The sequence below is a fragment of the Harpia harpyja genome, chromosome 7 (assembly GCF_026419915.1).
Source record: "Harpia harpyja isolate bHarHar1 chromosome 7, bHarHar1 primary haplotype, whole genome shotgun sequence".
NCBI lineage: Eukaryota > Metazoa > Chordata > Aves > Accipitriformes > Accipitridae > Harpia > Harpia harpyja.
The window spans coordinates 42,166,678-42,184,479 of NC_068946.1; the positions used below are offsets into that span (position 1 = coordinate 42,166,678).

The 17,802-nt window shown below is 41.0% G+C and overlaps 1 protein-coding gene across 3 annotated transcripts in view; it reads right to left on the bottom strand.

Moving 5' to 3' along the window:
• The window catches only part of CNTNAP5 (contactin associated protein family member 5), a 316,013-nt gene that overhangs the window by 164,074 nt on the left and 134,137 nt on the right, over nt 1-17,802 (bottom strand). For all 3 annotated transcript variants that reach the window (XM_052792720.1, XM_052792721.1, XM_052792719.1), the window contains exons 4-6: nt 12,090-12,237; nt 3,232-3,435; nt 483-667 (exon numbers count right to left, since the gene is read on the bottom strand). In XM_052792720.1, the coding sequence (XP_052648680.1) occupies nt 483-667; nt 3,232-3,435; nt 12,090-12,237 (537 nt within the window). The remainder of the gene's footprint in view (nt 1-482; nt 668-3,231; nt 3,436-12,089; nt 12,238-17,802) is intronic.

The following is a 17,802-nucleotide window of genomic DNA, read 5'->3' on the forward strand; positions in this document are numbered from 1 at the left end:
CGGTCTTTACCTGCTCATCTCTATGTGGAGAGCTATAAACCGAGCAAGTGGTGGCTGCATAGAGGCACAACTCAGAGCTGGTATCCCCATGGTCATGTCCATAAGATGCAGGGATGGTGTGCAATGATCCCATTAAAATCATACTGGAGATGATGACACAGCTCTTCTCCGTACAGATTAGTGTGGTTGCTCACTGAAGATTTGACTAGAAACCAGGCTATACCTTCGAGTTTAGCTCAAAGTCTGCTGTACTTTGAAGTGTAAGCATAATACAATGCATATTTGCCCAGCGACTAGCCATTTTCTGAGACTGTCGTACACAGAGTTGCACTGACGTAGTCCATGTTTGTTAACTATGAAAGGAGCTCTCTGGAAAGGAAATATTAAATAAAGATCTTTGCTGAGTGGTTGTTTTCCGTCACATTCGTCTTATACCGATTCAGCCTCATCTCCCAGGTTATAACCTAAAGGCCTTCACACACCTCATAATCAATATCCAAGTGATCTGAATCCCCCTTTGTTCGGAAATGCTGGGTGTGCTTGTCCACCGTGAAGTTCACTTGCTTGTTGAAACGCTCTATGAGAACTGAGTGCCAGTGCTGATCATCCAGGAGGCTGCCCAGGGTGACAGATGTGTGGCTGTTACTGAAGTGCAGGTTGGAGTCCCCTGGAGAGGCAGAGACAGGCAGAAGACACCAGAGTTACCTCCAGGCCCTTAACTGAAGCGTGGGGACTTAAGTGGAGCACAGAGCAGTGCTCCTAGGTGCAAACTAGAGCTCTGCCCATCAGAAACAGACCCTTGTCAAAGCTTGCCTTAGATTCTTTGGGTGTCTTATTCATATATCTGTGTATACGCACATGCACACATACACACTTTTTTTTCCCCTGAAATCCTTATGATAAGCCAGCAGGTTTTCCCGATGCTGCAGCCATACATTGCAGCACACAGGGGATCGCCACTCTGCCTGTGCCCTTGGTTCTGCTATGCATTTGAGGCCCTGGTGTTTTAAGAGCTCCCTTCAGGTTGCATCAAAATCTCCTGTCTATTCACATTAACAGACCACTCCTGACACTTCAGTTTCAACTATGTACTTTTTGTATTTTAACAAGGAAATTGCACCTGTCCATTTTCAGACAAAAAAAGCCACAAGTCAGTGAAGCAACATGAACGTGAGTGTTTTGTTCAGCTCAAAAAGATTCTTAAACCTGGCCTAGATCTCCAAAAGTTTAAATCAAGAGTCATAAAAATATTTAGGCCCTAACCCTGGTGATTTCAAGCACTCTTCTGTTTTCCAGTTGGCTACACGTCTGAACACTTCAGAGCCTCTCACTGAAAGGGAGTATGTGTCCTTTTTTTATATTCCAGCAGAATGGAGAGAACACATACTCCAAAACTGTCAGGCAAGATGCAAGCAGATTCAAGAACAGACATCAAAACCCTTGCCCATGACATATGAATGCACACAGAGGACTGGAAATGGCTAAAATCTGTACTGCTGAAAGAAAAAAATCTTCTTATCTCGGACTATGTATTCACAACATCATTTCCTCTGGAAGAAGTAACATAATTAACTATAGTATATTCTTATCTTAGTATGAAACATTTGTAAGAGGAGGACAAATCAATAGAGTCAAAGAATCCCACATTGAGAGGCTCAGGAAGTAGCTACTTGGTCCAAGTAACATCCAAATACCAAATCAGAAAAATGCTGCATTACCATTTCTAAATAAAAAGAAAGAAAATACTAGCTGGAGACTAAACAATTAATGAGGTTATGTAAGAATGAAATCCAAGATCTGTGGAAAATTGTTACTAACATTTAAAACAAACATAATTAAGCAGGAAGGAAAAAATGCAGAAAGAATTATCTACAAATTCTGTTTTAGTACCTCCACTTTTCTCTGACTAGTTTATGATTTCTTTTAATTACCCAAGTCACAAACAGGGGACTGAGATATCACACCATTGCCTGCTTTATCTGTTCTAGACAAACTTCTTAGTGTCCTGGAATTGCTAGTCTGACATCTGCCCCTGCTAATACTATACATTACTAGATGCTAAATCTCCCAGTTTTATTAAAACCAGCCTTGGCAGTCTAAGCACCACGTACATGAACTGCAAACAGCTCAGATTACTTTATTGAACAAAGTTATTGATTGAGAGTGGCAGTGAAAAACTTGGATCTTAATTCCCTCCCCTCCTTGCCCACACCCTCATGGTTAACTGTGGGAGGGCTTTTGTTTCAGCTTTCCATCTGGATGGGCCACTGAGGCTTTCAGACCAAGTTCAATACCCAAACAGGGTAAGCGCAGCTCCTGTGCTAACCGAAGTACAGCAATGCAGGCGTGGAAACTTCTGCCCAACTCAAACCCCTCAGTATGAGAAACGTGAGTCAGCAGGGACTGCTGAGGCCAGTACCGTGGGTCACCCACAGATGAAGCTAATGGAGATTTTGCAATAAGCCTGGGAGAGGGTGTATGATCACTCCTACTACAGTAGCTCCTGCCATTATCAAAGTGCTTTAGTGTATTCACCAGGAAAAAGCAAGCATCCTTCTACAGAAAGAAATTAAGCCAGCCTTTCATCTGTCCCTCTAATCCAATATAATCACACAGTGATGGCCTTCCAGATACTCAGTTTTCAACTGAAACCATCTCCAGAAACAAAGCAATACAAGTGTGCACAATGTTTTGACCAGAATATTTTCATTTAAGCTCTGTATTCTCAGCTCAGTTCTGATCACAGAATGGAAAGAATAAGATACAAACCAAAAATAAACCTTCTGCACTCCAAACCAAACTTCCTGGGAATGCTATTCTTAAAAATAATAACAATAAAAATAAAAAACAAGGAAGGGGAAGAAAGTGAACTTTTTTTTTTTTTTTTTTAAAAATCACTGCTGGAATGCTTCATCAAGCAAAGGTCTGAACTTCAAAAGTAGTCATTGAGCAGCTCAGCCTTGGTCGGCACTAGTTAGAAGAGCCAAGGTCTCTTCTTGGCTCAGCTATCATGTCCTGCATGACATCAGTCAAGTCTATTCTCTTTTGCTTCCCCCTCCACCTTCTCTGACCAGTATTTAAGCTGTGAGCTGTCTGATGCACACAGCATGTTTTGTTGATCTCAGCTGGAGTTTCTAGACACTGCCTAATATAAACAATAGATTTATAAAAGCAAACCGAGACAATCCTTGTTACAATAATATGTGAACCAATAACCCTAATTACCCTTACCCAGGTTGATGTGCAAGGAGAGCTTCCCTTTCTGCAGTTCCAAAGTAACGTAGTCTCCACGCTGTCCTTCTCCATGGAATAAGACTCCATCCCCCTGCATGCTCTTGAATTTCAAGGAAACCACATCTTTGAATGTGCTCATAAGCTTCTGATTGAACCTGTAGAGGAGTGAGCTTCTGCCATCGAAGTCTGCAATATCTGACTCTGGGAAAAAGAAGATGGAAAAATGAAAAGGAGGGGCAGCTTCAGGTGAGGGACTGTATTTTTTCAGGATCTTTTCAAATATCACTTGGAGCCAGGTATTCTCAGAAGCGTACATCCACAGGATGTACGTGGCATCTGGGCAACCACATTTCACTCGTTTCCAATCCTCTCCCTCTGTCTGGGGAAAGGGAACACTAGGATAAAACCAGAACTCCTCTGCACTTGTCCTCCTCTCTCTCATGCAAGACTGCTTTCTCACTCAACTTTTTAGAACAGAACAGGTGCCTTCTATTATATTCAGATCTCCAGAACATCCCTTGCCACATGTGCTGTTTGTCTGAAACACACCCAGGTTGTTATTTATTACTTTGAACACTTCAGTTCTCGCTCCTCTTTTTGTAGCTTCACAAGCATCTGTTGAGCTGTTTCTGTGTGTCGGCCATGCCTGCATCCACCTCTGCATCCAAATAAGCAGCATCTTAGCCTCTGAGGGTTGGCTGCTTGTTTGTGATGGGCATTTATCAACCATGTTTCTGCATGCAAATTGACTAGGCTAGCAGGAATAGCCAAGCATCAATTCAAAAAGCTTTTGAAGGGATTTCATGGGAACTGGGCATCTAAACTGATTATACACCTTTGAAAATCCTATTAGAAACATATTTTCCCCTTCAGCCAGCCTCCAAAACCCAATCACTGTGATAGGAAACAAGCTTTCAATCCTTCAGTTGCAATTAATATTTCCTTTGGCAGCAGCAGCCTTTGCTTTATAAAGTGGTATTTTAAGTAAAATGTATTTTTAATAAACTTGTTAAAAAAAAAAATATATATATATAACCAGAACATTTCAGGTAGCTTTAAATACTTTTAACTAATACATTGTATTCAAACATGTGACCAACATATGTAAATTCAATTCCAATTTCTATCCAAATGCACTTTGGCATAAATTATGGATAAAATATCTACTTGTAAATAATAAATCTGTCAATTGGTATTTCCTGTTGTTAAGAAAAATATTAAGAATTAAAAACACCAGACAATGAAGAATCTGAGCAAGGGTTTACTAAGCTACGTAGGTACTGGGATACATGCATAAAGACAAAGAATACCTTCATAGTAACTAAGAAGAAAGAGCATAGACTATCTTTGTTTGCAAATCACATGTATTAATGATAATCCAAAGCTACCAGTTTTCCATTTTCTTTTGAAAAATAACTGAAAAGTCCATATGCAAAACAATCAAGACCTCCAGGTCAGCAACTGCATTGTGATTAAAGTTGGTGATTTAAGTCATCTAAGCTCCCTTGAGAGTTCTTCTATCCTTTTGAGCGTTAATGGTAGTTTCATTTGTTCCTCTTTAAAAACAAAAGTAATAGGAGTTGGTTTTTTTTTTTCCTTTTTTTCTTCTTTAAACTGGACCATTGATAACCTCTGCATGTCAATATGACAGTTTATACAGAAGTTTGATGGCACACTTACAAACTTTCAGGGAGCTCAAAATTTAAATTTGATGCGAAATTCTGTCACTCCAAGACTGATTCCATTCCAAATCAGAAGGCAACTGATTATTTCTTATGAGAATAAAACTACAAAGAAATTCAACCCTGGGAAACATTCACTCCAGAATAAACTAAGACCAACTTCTTCTCTGTGATGCCAGAATTATAACATGCTGTTTAGCATCATACGTGGAACAGTTGCTTGTTTAGGAAGTATCATGAATACAAAAGTATTCACGCCATCTGCTTTTACTGGTTTTTACTTCTAAATTAGGTGTTCAGAAACAGCTCCTTAAGAATTGCTGATTTCTTTCTATTGACACCTTGACTGCCAGTTTCTATAAAGGGAATTAAATTCATAGTTTAGTTCTTATGAATTTCCCCTAGCTACATTAAATGCTTCAATTTGTTTAAAGTAAATTGCAAGTGTATCATAAAAATGGTTTCATTTTAACACAGGCAGGAATTAGAAAATAGCTTATAAAGAGGTTACAGTCTTTGATTTCCAGTGCATTTTGCAGTTAAAGTTGATTTTCCTCCAAGCTCTCAAAACCAAAGATACTGTAAGAGAGCTCTGATTCAATGTTGCCATAATACCAGCCTTCTTTTCTTCTTCTTCTTAAGATCCAAGCCTTCAACCAGTCTGAATTCACACTTAAGTCCTTGTTTTTAACTCTCCTCTAAGCCACAGCATAACACACAATTTCTTGAAGAGCTCTACCACTGACATTTACAGAGTATAACACAAAGGAAAACCTGTTTCTGAGAAGTTCTGCTTCACTAATTATCAGTTGTGAGTACACTGGCCAATAAATAGCCCCAAACGAAATGGGAATATGTCAAATAAATGCTAACACTGGCAGCCAAAAGTCATTAGTGGCAGTTTGCATGACAACAAATCGTTGGCTTCCTGTTAAAAATTGAAAGATATAGCACAATTCTAATACAGTCACTCCAGAAAATCTGCTTGTTTGCTTAGTGTTTATTTAGTCCATGTATGTCCATAATCCACTTGCAGCAAGAGAACAAGGATCAGAAATGTTACAAGTCTCAGCAAATCTGTAGGAATAACAAACTAAAACACAACATGTGGTTTCATTCTGCACTGTCTGCTGGTTTACTTATGCTCCCTGAAGACAGACTTCACTCAGTCTGGGTACTTTTCTACCCTGTCCTCATCAACAAGGCTACAAAACTCATCAAAAGTGAGATCGGGCAAAAGATGCTTCTTTCATGTTATTCCCCACTGACCAACAACTCAAACAGATGCCTCTGCTGTAAATACATACAGAATCACAGAATTATTCAGGTTGGAAAAGACCTTTAAGATCATTGAGTCCAACCATAAACCTAACACTGCCAAGTCCACCACTAAGCCATGTCCCTAAGTGCCACATCTACACATCTTTTAAATACCTCCAGGGATGGTGACTCAAGCACATCCCTGGGCAGCCTGTTCCAACACTTAATAACACTTTCAGTGAAGAAATTTATCCAATCTAAAACTGCCCTGGCACAACCTGAGGCCATTTCCTCTTGTCCTATCATTTGCTACATGGGAAAAGAGACCAATACCCACCTCACTACAACCTCCTTTCAGGTAGTTGTATAGAGCAGTAAGGTCTCCCCCAAGCCTCTGATTCTCCAGACTAAAAAACCCCAGTTCCCTCAGCCGCTCCTCATAAGACTTGTTCTCTAGACCCTTCACCATCTTTGTTGTTGTTCTTTGGACATGGTCCAGCACCTCAATGTCTTTCCTGTAGCAAGAGGCCCAAAACTGTATTCAAGGTGCAGCTTCACCAGTGCCAAGTACAGGGGGCAGGAGTACATACATACTCCTGCTCACAGATAAAGAAGTTCCCATAGAATAGAAATCATTCATCAAGCTTTTCTGAAATTCAGTAGAGGTTCTGGCCCCAGGGGTGCTGGTTATGTCATTCCATTTGAATTTCCTTTCCCAACACAGATCCAAACATTAAAGTCACTTGGGGGTGGGTAGAAACACAGGCAGTTAGTTGAAGATGGATTATCAGGTTAATTCAACATTTTTTTTTTTTTTTAAAAAGGGAGAATGTGACCACAGAGCTCAACCTGTGGGACCAGCTGTGCTGAGAGGAGCCAGGCTGGGAGTAATGTGAGAGCATGGAGTTTACTTGTGCAGCAATCTGCTCCTGGCAGCAGAGAGGATATACATTCATATTGACAAAGACAGTCCTCCTAATGATTTTAGAAAATGTAAACACTTACTTGACAAAGTTATTCCAAAATACAAAAATATCGTCTAGGAACAATTGCAATTTGAGACAGGAATTTTTGGTCTTGCATTTACATCAATGAACAGAAGCTTTAACTTCCTCCAGGAGGAGTAGGACTGTTCCTGGTCTGAACAGATGTCTCTCCTGGCCAGTCATGTCCTACTGACTTGAGCGAGTCTAAAGCAACCTGACTTCCCTCTTCTTACCCCTCTCAGACATGCAATCCAAAGGATGAATGTGGATGAGCACTTCAGAAGTGACTGTTCTGCTGTGCAGCTTTATCCCTATCACAAATCTATGTCTGCCTCTTGGTAAGCAATTGTTTGGGTATTTATCTTATGCAGTTGGTTACAAACACTACTGGTCAATGATCATCAGACATTAAGTGGTTCTCTGCAATGTGTTCTTTTCTATCTCACAGGAAGACAAAGGAGAGGATGGAGGAAGGTAGGGAAAAAAAAAAGAAAAAAAAAAAAGAGAGACAGAGATGAAAAAAGATCCAGTAAAAATATCATTTAATCAAAAAGCACAATACCAGATCATATTCCCTGAAGCATTGACAGCAAAAGATGAGAAATCAGTGTCCTGAACTGCAAATGAAGAACTCGGCTCTCAAAAGCAGAAGATACTGTCTCACACCCTATCATTGTTTCTCCTGTGGTTTCCCAGCCTGTTCACTGCACATACACCTGATTCTGCTGATGCATTTTGAGCTGTTAACCAGTTATAGAATATGATCAGCATCTTCAATGCAGCTATAAATCTTATCCTATAAAAGCAATTGGGTCAGCAGATTTTTTTCCAACACTAAGCTAACAAGACTTTTCCCAAGTATAAAGATATACCCATTCCCCCCTCACCTCCCCCAGCATCAAAAGCAATTGGTTTACCATTTGTCTGAACACATCCTCTATTGCAGCTCTTGTTATCTGTTACAATCACACTGCTTCTGGAAACACTGCTGCAAAAGGACAGTGAGAGCTTACACATACCTCTGCATGGAAATTTCCATTTAACTCATCATAAATCCTTTTCTGAAAGGGAAACATCAACATATGTTTTCAGATCAAGATCATCTCCTTCCTATTTCAGTACCTATTTTGAGGATGTGAGATGGAATCTTTACACGAATTTAAAAAAAATGTAATTAACTTTCATTTAAACACATACTTTCTGTGTAAGAAAGTAAACAACAATTAGCATGTGTCATCTGTGAATTCCAGCTGATTTGATGGCCTTGGAGTGCTTTGTTGCACAGGAACTTTGATCGGTATGGGATAGGGTCAAGCACACTCATGTTTCTGAAAGAGCTTTACTGTAAAAATCATGGTTTTATGTTCCAAAGAAACAATGTCAACTGGCACCCAATTAGAGGGTGAAAAGGAAAAGGTGGGGAGCAGGGGGAAAGAAAACAAAAAGAAAGACAAAAGCTGTCTTGTTTGACAGAGAAGCGTGGGGGATAAATTCATAGTACTAAATTGCTTCTAGCAGGAGCAATAAACAACAGTGAGTGCCATTCAGCAGCACGGTGCAATCACATGTTAAGTTAGCCACTTTGGCATCCACTGCACATAGCAGTTAATCACTAATAGGATTCTTCAGTATTTTTTGTTACTGTGTCCTGGCAGAGTGTTTGGTGACCTACAAGACCTGATGCCTTCCATGCACTCCCTGCTAAACAGTCATCATTGAAAGCTGCATTTGCCAAAAGTTAGCACAAGGTTGTGTTCCTGGAACCTGTTCAGCATAGCATGCCGCACAGGACACTCATACTCCAAAAATGAGAGATCAGAGCCTTGCGCTGACCCAGGAGTATCACATTCACCTAACCTTGCCATCACAAAAATGCTTAAGCAGCAGCGAAGCCACAAACCTCTCCTACAGCTGTCATCTTCTGCTCAAATATGCAAGGTTAAAAAGGAGCTGATGTGAGCAGAGACCATCCAAGGAACCACAGGCTATTTTACACACCCTCGTGCATCACAGTGAGGTGCTCAGCTGCATGTTTGGCAGTAGTCCCAGGGTTTTAACAGATGTGCAGCAGCACATGAAATTCAGATGGCCTAAGCTGTCAGTGTCCCCAGACTTTTGTTTCAGCCAAACAATAACTGCTGCCACTCACACAAAAAAGATCTCCAGCTTGTCTGTAAATGAAAACTTCACTTCTGCAGTTTTCTGCTCCAGATATCAATATAAAGCAACTCTGTTTTCAGATCAGGTGCTGTGCTTCTGGGGCAACATTTGCCTGAAAAGTGGAATGGACAGCCAGCAGTCCAGCATCATCTGAATTTCAACATGCTTCTACAAGTAGGCTAAGAGGTAGGAATAACCCCGCAGTCACACTTGTATGTTTGTGCAGGATTTGCTTCATATGTGTTCCCCATGCACACGTTCTCTTTTTATCTTACACTTCAGGACTGGATCCAAAGCTAAAATGCCGGTGGAAATCCTTTCTTCAACTTCAGTGGACTTAAGATCAAAAAATTTGGGTTTGTTTACCTATAGAAGCCTTTAACTCATTCCAACAGCTTAAAGAGGATTGGGCATAACTGGGAATTAGGCTCTTACAGGTGAATTTATATCAGCTGCAGCCTTTGGTAAGGTAGGTGACTATAATGCTGTTCCTACTCCCAGCCTCACATCCTTACTTTCATATAAACACAAACACTTGCATGAAGGGTCATCTCTTAGAGATGGTGCACATTGGGACATTTGTTCTTCTAGTTCCGTTTCCTTCCTGGCTTATCCAACAGCCTGTCTCCTGTGATTTTTTTTTTGATCGTTTTTTTAAACTCTCTTCAAATTATTAGTATATTTCTTGTGCCAGAATTGAACATGGTGGATGAGACTGTATGCTGTCAAACGTTACAAAATGCAGTTATGTAGGCATACACCAGCTCAGGATCTGCTGCAGATAGTCTGTCAGTGTAACAGTGAAGATGACATTTTATAAATGATCAAACATCTTTTGTACAGTGCTGCAGCACCTGGGTTAGGAGTAGCCAAGACTGCAAAACTATATAAGCAAAACCTGTAGACAGGTATTGCTTGGCATATGCAATTTGCCAGGGAGAAATCTGAATGGCACATTTATATAAACGGAATGAATATTTCAACACTCTGTAAAACTTTTATGAATCCCTTTATTTCTTTTGTGGCTTGCTTCAATCTCATACCTTGATTCTGCACAACCATTTTTATTTCCTATAACTGCAGGGTACAGGACAAAGATGAAGACTTAGATGAAGCGCAAGGAAACTCAGCCTGCAAGTGACTCTGAAGTCTTCGTCGTATCATAGAAGATACAACCACAATCTGACATGAAAGTAGTGCCCGTGTAGTATTTCGCAGAGTAACACCAAAACACATTTGGCTATAAAAGATTCAACCTTCAGTTTGAGTTCTATTTGTTGCACATCTGTTTAGACTATACTCTTCGCTGTAGAGGTTTGGTCATCATTAACAGAAGAAAGCTCTCTGAAAACAGATGAGACAGCTGCTTTGGTATGATGTCATCAAGTGCAGTTGGTTCTGATTTATAGTTTTCAGTTTCCATGTCCACTGGTAGGGCTGGAAAAGGTCTCTTGCCCTAGTGACTTTCCATTCAGACCAGGCTGTTGCAGGTCTGTACTTAAATGAACGATAGCCCACAGTGCCTGAGCATCAAAGTAGGTGGAGAAGCAGCATTTAAAAAAAGCTGACTGGATCTTCTAGACCTACACATAGATCTACACACAGACCATAACAAGGATCTTCCTGTGAAACCATGTGAATCAGTCCTACAACCCGGGTGTAATGATGAGGCCACTAAGAGTCCTGGAGCTGTGTCCCTGTTCAACGGGATTGTGTGAATCAAAAGGTTTAAGACACTTGCTCTTTTATTCCCAAATAGGAGTTTTTCCGTTTATTATCTTACAACCCATTTCTGCACCCAGCAGGAGCAGATGAGGACCTAAGCTAAATGGAGAGATGTACAAGTACAGTAGTGTCACATGATAGTGACTTGTGCCACACCATGTTGAACTTACTGGCAAAATGCTGTTAATCCCCTGAACTCTCCCCAGCAAAATCTCACCTGTCTCAAACAGTGTCTCAAGTCACACTTGACCATTTCAGAGATAAACCTACAGCCACCTGAGAAACAAATACCGGACTTGTGTTTCCTCATTTGTGGACTTGTTTTTGTTTTGTGCGAGGGAGTAACCTTGGTCCTTTTTCTTTACATTCCACTCTTCCATGGTGACAGGTCATACATCTGCAGCAGTACAATAACTATGTGGCTGAAATGCCCCAAAAGCAACATCTATAGGCTGCTCCAAAGCCCATGTGCCAAAGCCCATGTGACAAAGCACTGCAGATCATGTCTTGGAGGATCATCACCACGCGTTACGAAGAGTGCCAAAGAAAACGTTCATGCAAAGGCAGCAGACGAGTTCTCTTCTCTCTGGAGCTATAGAGTCATCAGCCTCAAATAGCAGTACTAGCTGCACAATCCGCAGCTCTTCCTTCAACAACTAGTTAACTTGCCTTAAAACCAAAAATGAACTATTTAAGCAAAAGGTGGTACCATTCCCAAATAAAGCCCTACAAAAGATCCCAAGTAGCTTTGTGCCCTCCAGTGGAGCAGGAGGCTTTGCAGCATCTGACTGCCTTGTGCTAGCAAGCAGCAGCAAATTGCTCTCTGGTGGGCTCAGTTCTGAGAAAGCTTCAGCAGCTGAGCTAGATGGGACAGCACATCCCTGAGCAGAAAGGCATGAACAACTACTGAAAAAATAAATGATGGCTATGTATTTCACATTACCTTTTAACTTGTAAAACTTGTGCTGGACCCCTCCTGCAGCACTGACAGCATCAACAAAAAACTCTTTGAGAAAATGTGGATTAAGATGTAGCCACTTACTATAGGAGCAGCCGAAGACCTCAACTCTCAGTCCTATTCGCCCACCGACGTTCCACTTCAGAGGGATGAAGCGCAAGAAGCGGGCTTTCATGGAGTGCAGAAATTTGTGGTGAACCACACCGTCAGCATTGCTGTTCCCTGTGAAAACCTGGAAGAACAGAGAGCCTTGGTGAGACATTTAGCACTGACAGGTGAATGCAGCACTCTGAATTAAGGCTGTGAACTGCCACCCCTCTTCCTGATTCTCAGTCTCATAAATTACTCAAAATTATTGAAATGGATTGTCAAGTTTTCTTCTAAGTGCTGTGTCCCTTATGGAGGGAAAGGAGGGAGACAGCAGCACACAAAGCACCTCAGCAGAGTGGGGAGACGTATACAGGGAGTTACAAAAGCAGGTTGTAGATGGGGATGTTAGAGAAGCTGCTGCATAATTTCTGCAAAGCCAGGATATTCCTGCGCACCACAATACTCCATCAGCCCCTAACATACACACAGTCCCTTCAGCGTAGTGAAGGATGGGGCCTAGTTTAGCCTTTGGTGCACTTGGGGTAGTAGAAAAAGATGGTCACAAGGCACTGAGGTTGGCCAGAGACTGGGAAGACGAACAGGAAAGTGTACATCTGGATATACCACAGAAAACTCAAGCAAGACACAGGAAGAGATGAAAGCCTGAGCCAGTACACGGGAGAGTCAGCATTTTGACTGTGTTTTCACCCAAGAGAGTTAAAGCTTGCAAACAATAATAATTTAACTTTTTTTCTTGCCTATTTGATTAATTGCCTGCAACTGCAAGCCAAAATTAATGGACTTACTCAGAATTATCACTTAACAAGAGGAAATTCTCTCATGGATGAAGAATGACTGCAGGATTTCAAAGACAAACCTGAAGACAAGCATCCAAGCTCTGATCCTGCCTGAAGATTTTTCAATTAATCTTTACACCCTTACTCTGTAACATTGGTCTAGGTGTATCATAGATTTCCCTCAATCTTCAGAATATTTGAGTAACTCAGCTAGGATTTAAATTTCAAGCTAACAGTTTTGTAAAACATGGAAACCAAAGACAGAACTTAAAAAAATAATCTCACAGGAAGGCCGTATTTGTAAAAGAGGTCCTTCGCTTTATAAATATAAAATTTCATCACAAAATGTTGTACCAGTTTTAAATGCTTCTGCAGTTCAAAAGCTGGCACCATTCACCTACGCAATGCAACTGCAAGCACACGATTGGAATAACCCCAGTAAAGCAGACCTACAGTTCATTCCTGGTGGCCGAAGGATGAGTTAAAGAGATCGGGGGTTTCATCTCCACTCTGAAAAAAAGGACTAATTGGCAGCTGTTTAAATTTTTACTCAAATGCAAGCATTCCAACTTTTCCCCAAATGTTGTTAAAAATTCTGTAAAACTTCAAATTTAGTGTGCTCTTGTTTTACTAAACCCAGTGTGCTATTGTTTTATTAGAACTATATTCAATAAAAAAAAAATCCTTGAACATTTCTAAGGCACAATACTTTGAAATCATACCATGCTTATTTCATTTCACCTTAAAAACTCTAACCTAGGAAAATTCTCTTATATGCAATAAGCCTTATTTTCCACCCAGTCATGAATGCAAAAGACAGCACACATCTCAATTCATAAAACGTGCTTTGCAGGTGCATTTCATTGCTGGTATTTCTTGCCTCTGAAGATGAACAATTTTACTGAAATGATTTCTCACAACCCCAGTTACCTCAGTGAAAAACCACCCTTCAAAACATATGATCTGTAAAATTATTTTTATTAGGTGCTTATCAGGCTGAAAAGGGTATATAATTCAGCTATCCCAGCTGTCCCCAAAGCTTTGCTTATCGTGCATCTCTTCTTCTGAACTTTTTATGCACAAGTTCTTGTTTTCTACAAGTATTCTGTGATGGTTAACTAACCTCTCACAAATTCAGCTATACTATATAATTAAAATTTTTTGGACAAGGATTCGTGCTGATCTTAATTCAAAGTTAACCACATACAGCAGTTCAGCAGATCTGCCCATCAGATATGTTTTGAGGAGTGTCGCAAGTAGCACGTTAAGATGTCCTGGGCTTATTCATACTGCTTTCCAAATAGGATCCAAATTCAAATTCCAGCAGAGAGTATTTTAGGTTTTTTTCCTCATATTTCAAGTGAAAAATCTTGTTGTTCTCAGTAATGAAACTGTCAGCAGAGAGTAAGTCTCACAGTCAGAGCTGTGGCAGCACTCACATTTTTATTAAGACACTCACGGATACATAAGATGGATAAATGGGAGTGTTGTTTTCTGTTTGTTTGCTTAGAAAGCTCATCCTCTTGATATCCCGTGATCATGTAAAAATCTCACCTTTCATAAGATAAAAAAGAAAGAAGTAAGAAAGAAGAAAAAGAACAGAGGGGGAGCAAAGAGTTTCCAGTCCTCCCAATTCTGAAGAAAAGCTTAAATGCAGTGACTAGAATGCAATCGAAAGGTGAAAATTAAGAGACAAAAGAAAAAGTACACTTTAATACAGCAATACTGTGAAACAAGCATCTGTGTTGGTTTTTTCTCATAATACTCTCATACACAAGGCTGTCAATACTGCACATTGCATCACAGGCCCACAAGGTAATCATTTTTTGGCTTATATAAAAAAATAAAACATTCTGGGAGAAAGAGCAAGTTGAAAAGCCCAGCACCTCTAGAAATATCTCCTTGCAATTACAAAGTAATGGCAACCAGGTGATTTGCAAATATGACCATGCGCTGAACAGCCCACGCATTCCTGCTTGGAAAGCAGGTAGGAATGCAGCCTGTGCCGGCACACTGTGGCACTCTGTCATCAGCGGGCCCTCGTGGCCACTGGAAAACCATAGAGGCAGTTCACAGCTACCTGTAACTGTTGCTAAGGGCAGTCTTGACTCTTCTCTCACAGGGCAAACCTGTAAAGACATTTTTTTGCAAAGCTTGTGCCAACCGCACACCCAAGCACAACGCACGGGAGCGTCACCGCTGCTCGCACACGCAGAGGCAGTCCTCTGCCTCCAGGCAGATGGTGTGTACAGCACACTTGAGGGACTGCCTGTGCAATCAAAGGAGCTTTGTGGTTTTGCCGGATAAAACAGAGAAAGCTGTACCCCACCATCCACAAGCAGACCCAGGTGCCCACCCGCAGGCATCTGTGCTGGATAAGTTTCCTTCACAACACCCCATGGAAGAGCCAGAATTACCCACACCCAGCCTCCAAATCAGTTGATTCCAAGCCTGATGTGCAGCTATGTAAAAAATTTCCTTCCCACGTTGAAACAGTCATGTCGGTAAAAATAAATCCTTCAAAAATCCAATACATCCCTTACAGCAGTGTTTCTCAAGCTTCTCTAATAACCAAAGAGCCAATGAAACTTTTTGTAGAAAAAAAAAAATCCACAGGCAATGCTGTACCCATCGATCTGTGCCTATGAGATGGTTTTGCATGCAGCTGGCACACCACTGCTTGCTGCTAACTGCGGGGCGTCACTGTGAATGCCTTTAGGATTGCTTTGATTTTCACTTCCAACTCCCACTGCTATACAGATCACCTTCCAATGTTTTATGGACCACCTGTGGGCTGTAGACCATTGATTGAATAACACCAATTGCCACAGATGGTCACTTGAAAACTTAGATCCACAGCTGACACAGAAATAATCCATCCATTAAAGAAGGTGAAACAAGGATGCAGTACCAGATTCCGTAGCCCTGGAGATTCAAATATTGATTAACAGTAAACTTATCGGTGAGAATGGCAGAAATACTTCCTCTTGAGAAACGGCCTCTATTACAACTTGTTGTTGATAGGGATTAATTCACAGGACCAAAACAACAAGCTAGCAAAGAAAACAAAGCACCCACTTGCCATTTCCCATGCAACACAGTTGCTCTAGGAGGGAGCGTAACGCTGAAATCTGTGGTTTCTTACAAGCACTGTAAACACAACAGACTGATGATTTACTTGGGAAATTCTGTTTCTGGCATTCTATGGGGCTTATAAATCAAAAAGCTCCATTAGCACCAAATATTGCCACCACCTTCTTGAAGGCAAAAGCTCTTCCCTGGTGCTAGTGGCTGTAAGGTTAACAGCTTGCCACGGGCAGGGCTGCCTCTCAGACCAAGCTTGTTTCACGATGCCTGGCTGCGTGATGCCCCGCTGTGACACAGAGCTTGGCACCACAGTAATATTTTATGAGGCTTTTTTTATGAGCCAGCAAAGGCAGGTCCCACTGGCAGGCAGAGGTGAGGTAAGAACAGCTGCAGTGGTTTGGAGGAGGGTCCAACCAGCCCAGTGCTGCCTCTTTGGCAGTGGCTGTCGGCATGTAGGGAAGAGTAAGAACAACACAAGCATATACAACACTTTTCCCAATGGTCAGCCCACCCGGTTCATGGGTTACACTGAAGTGGAACAAAATAGAATTCCAGGTTAGAAGAAAAAGAAAACTTTCAAAAGAAGTTTAAATCTCAAAACCACCGTCATTACCTGGAATTTGGATGTATGACTCCCTCAGGAAACATAACAATTCAAATGAATGGGCTGTTTATACAACTCTCCCATTCAAAGGGATCCCCAAAGCTGTTCAAGGGCAGTTCAGGAAAATGTCACGCAACTGTGGTGAAACATGACAGTTGTTTAATAACCCTGCAGACACACATTTGTTTCTCTACCTCATGTATTAATTCAGATCTATGCCAGATCAGACCAGTGAGTTCTGATGTACTAAACTTTAGATCACCCTTTGCCCAAACTCTTAAACCGATCTCCACCTTTAGACAGACAAGTGGAAATTGGGTGCAAGAAAAGTGTCTGCTCATGAAAGCCTAATCAATTCAAAAGATAGCATCAGACACAGGACTTTATCTCAGTCTCCCCTGCACAGACACTCTGCACAGCAAATGGCAACTTATTTACAGAGCTGCAGAATGTAGTTCCGATAATGACTCTGCTGAATATATTTTGCTCTCCCACTTTGTTAGGCAGGTAATGGGATGGGTTCAAAATGAGTATGCGAGCAGCAACATAGGCACAATCAACCCTGAACGGTGAGCAGGTGGACCTGAGGTTAACTACCTTCTAGGGGAGATATTTTAAGACGTATTGAATACTCTCATTTCTGCCAAAGTTATTCTGATGAACTGAGCTGAGGGGAGAAAAAAAAGAATCAGATTATGAATGTGCAGAGGGCACAAACACAGATGTGAGCAATTTACAACATTTCAACCTTCACTGAAAGAAATACAAGCACAAAAAAGAGCACTCCACCTTAAAATCTCACCCATGACGTCGCAGTACGCTGCCTCCAGTGCATAAAGAAAGGACAGAAGCACACTTAATACAAGCTATCCAGAAGCTTAGTGAAGGAACCAAAGTGAGATAAAAAGCAGCTAAGCCTGTCATAAATCCCAAAACTGCAATACTTAAGAGAAAAACAATGTCATTCTCTCTTTTAAACTTCCTTACTATGATGAGAAAGATCAGGAGCTAAGGAGTTAGCACTCTCATACAGAACATGCTTCCTGGTGTATGCCTCCTAGGACCTCCTCAAATATTTGAGCGTACATGCACTTTAAAGAAAACATGAATTTCCAGCTAAGAAACAACATGAAAATCTGAAACAGGAAGAAGAAAACATTGCCTAGTTTTTCACATTTCCTAGGTTGAAATAAACTCCGACTCAAGGATAGCTTTTATC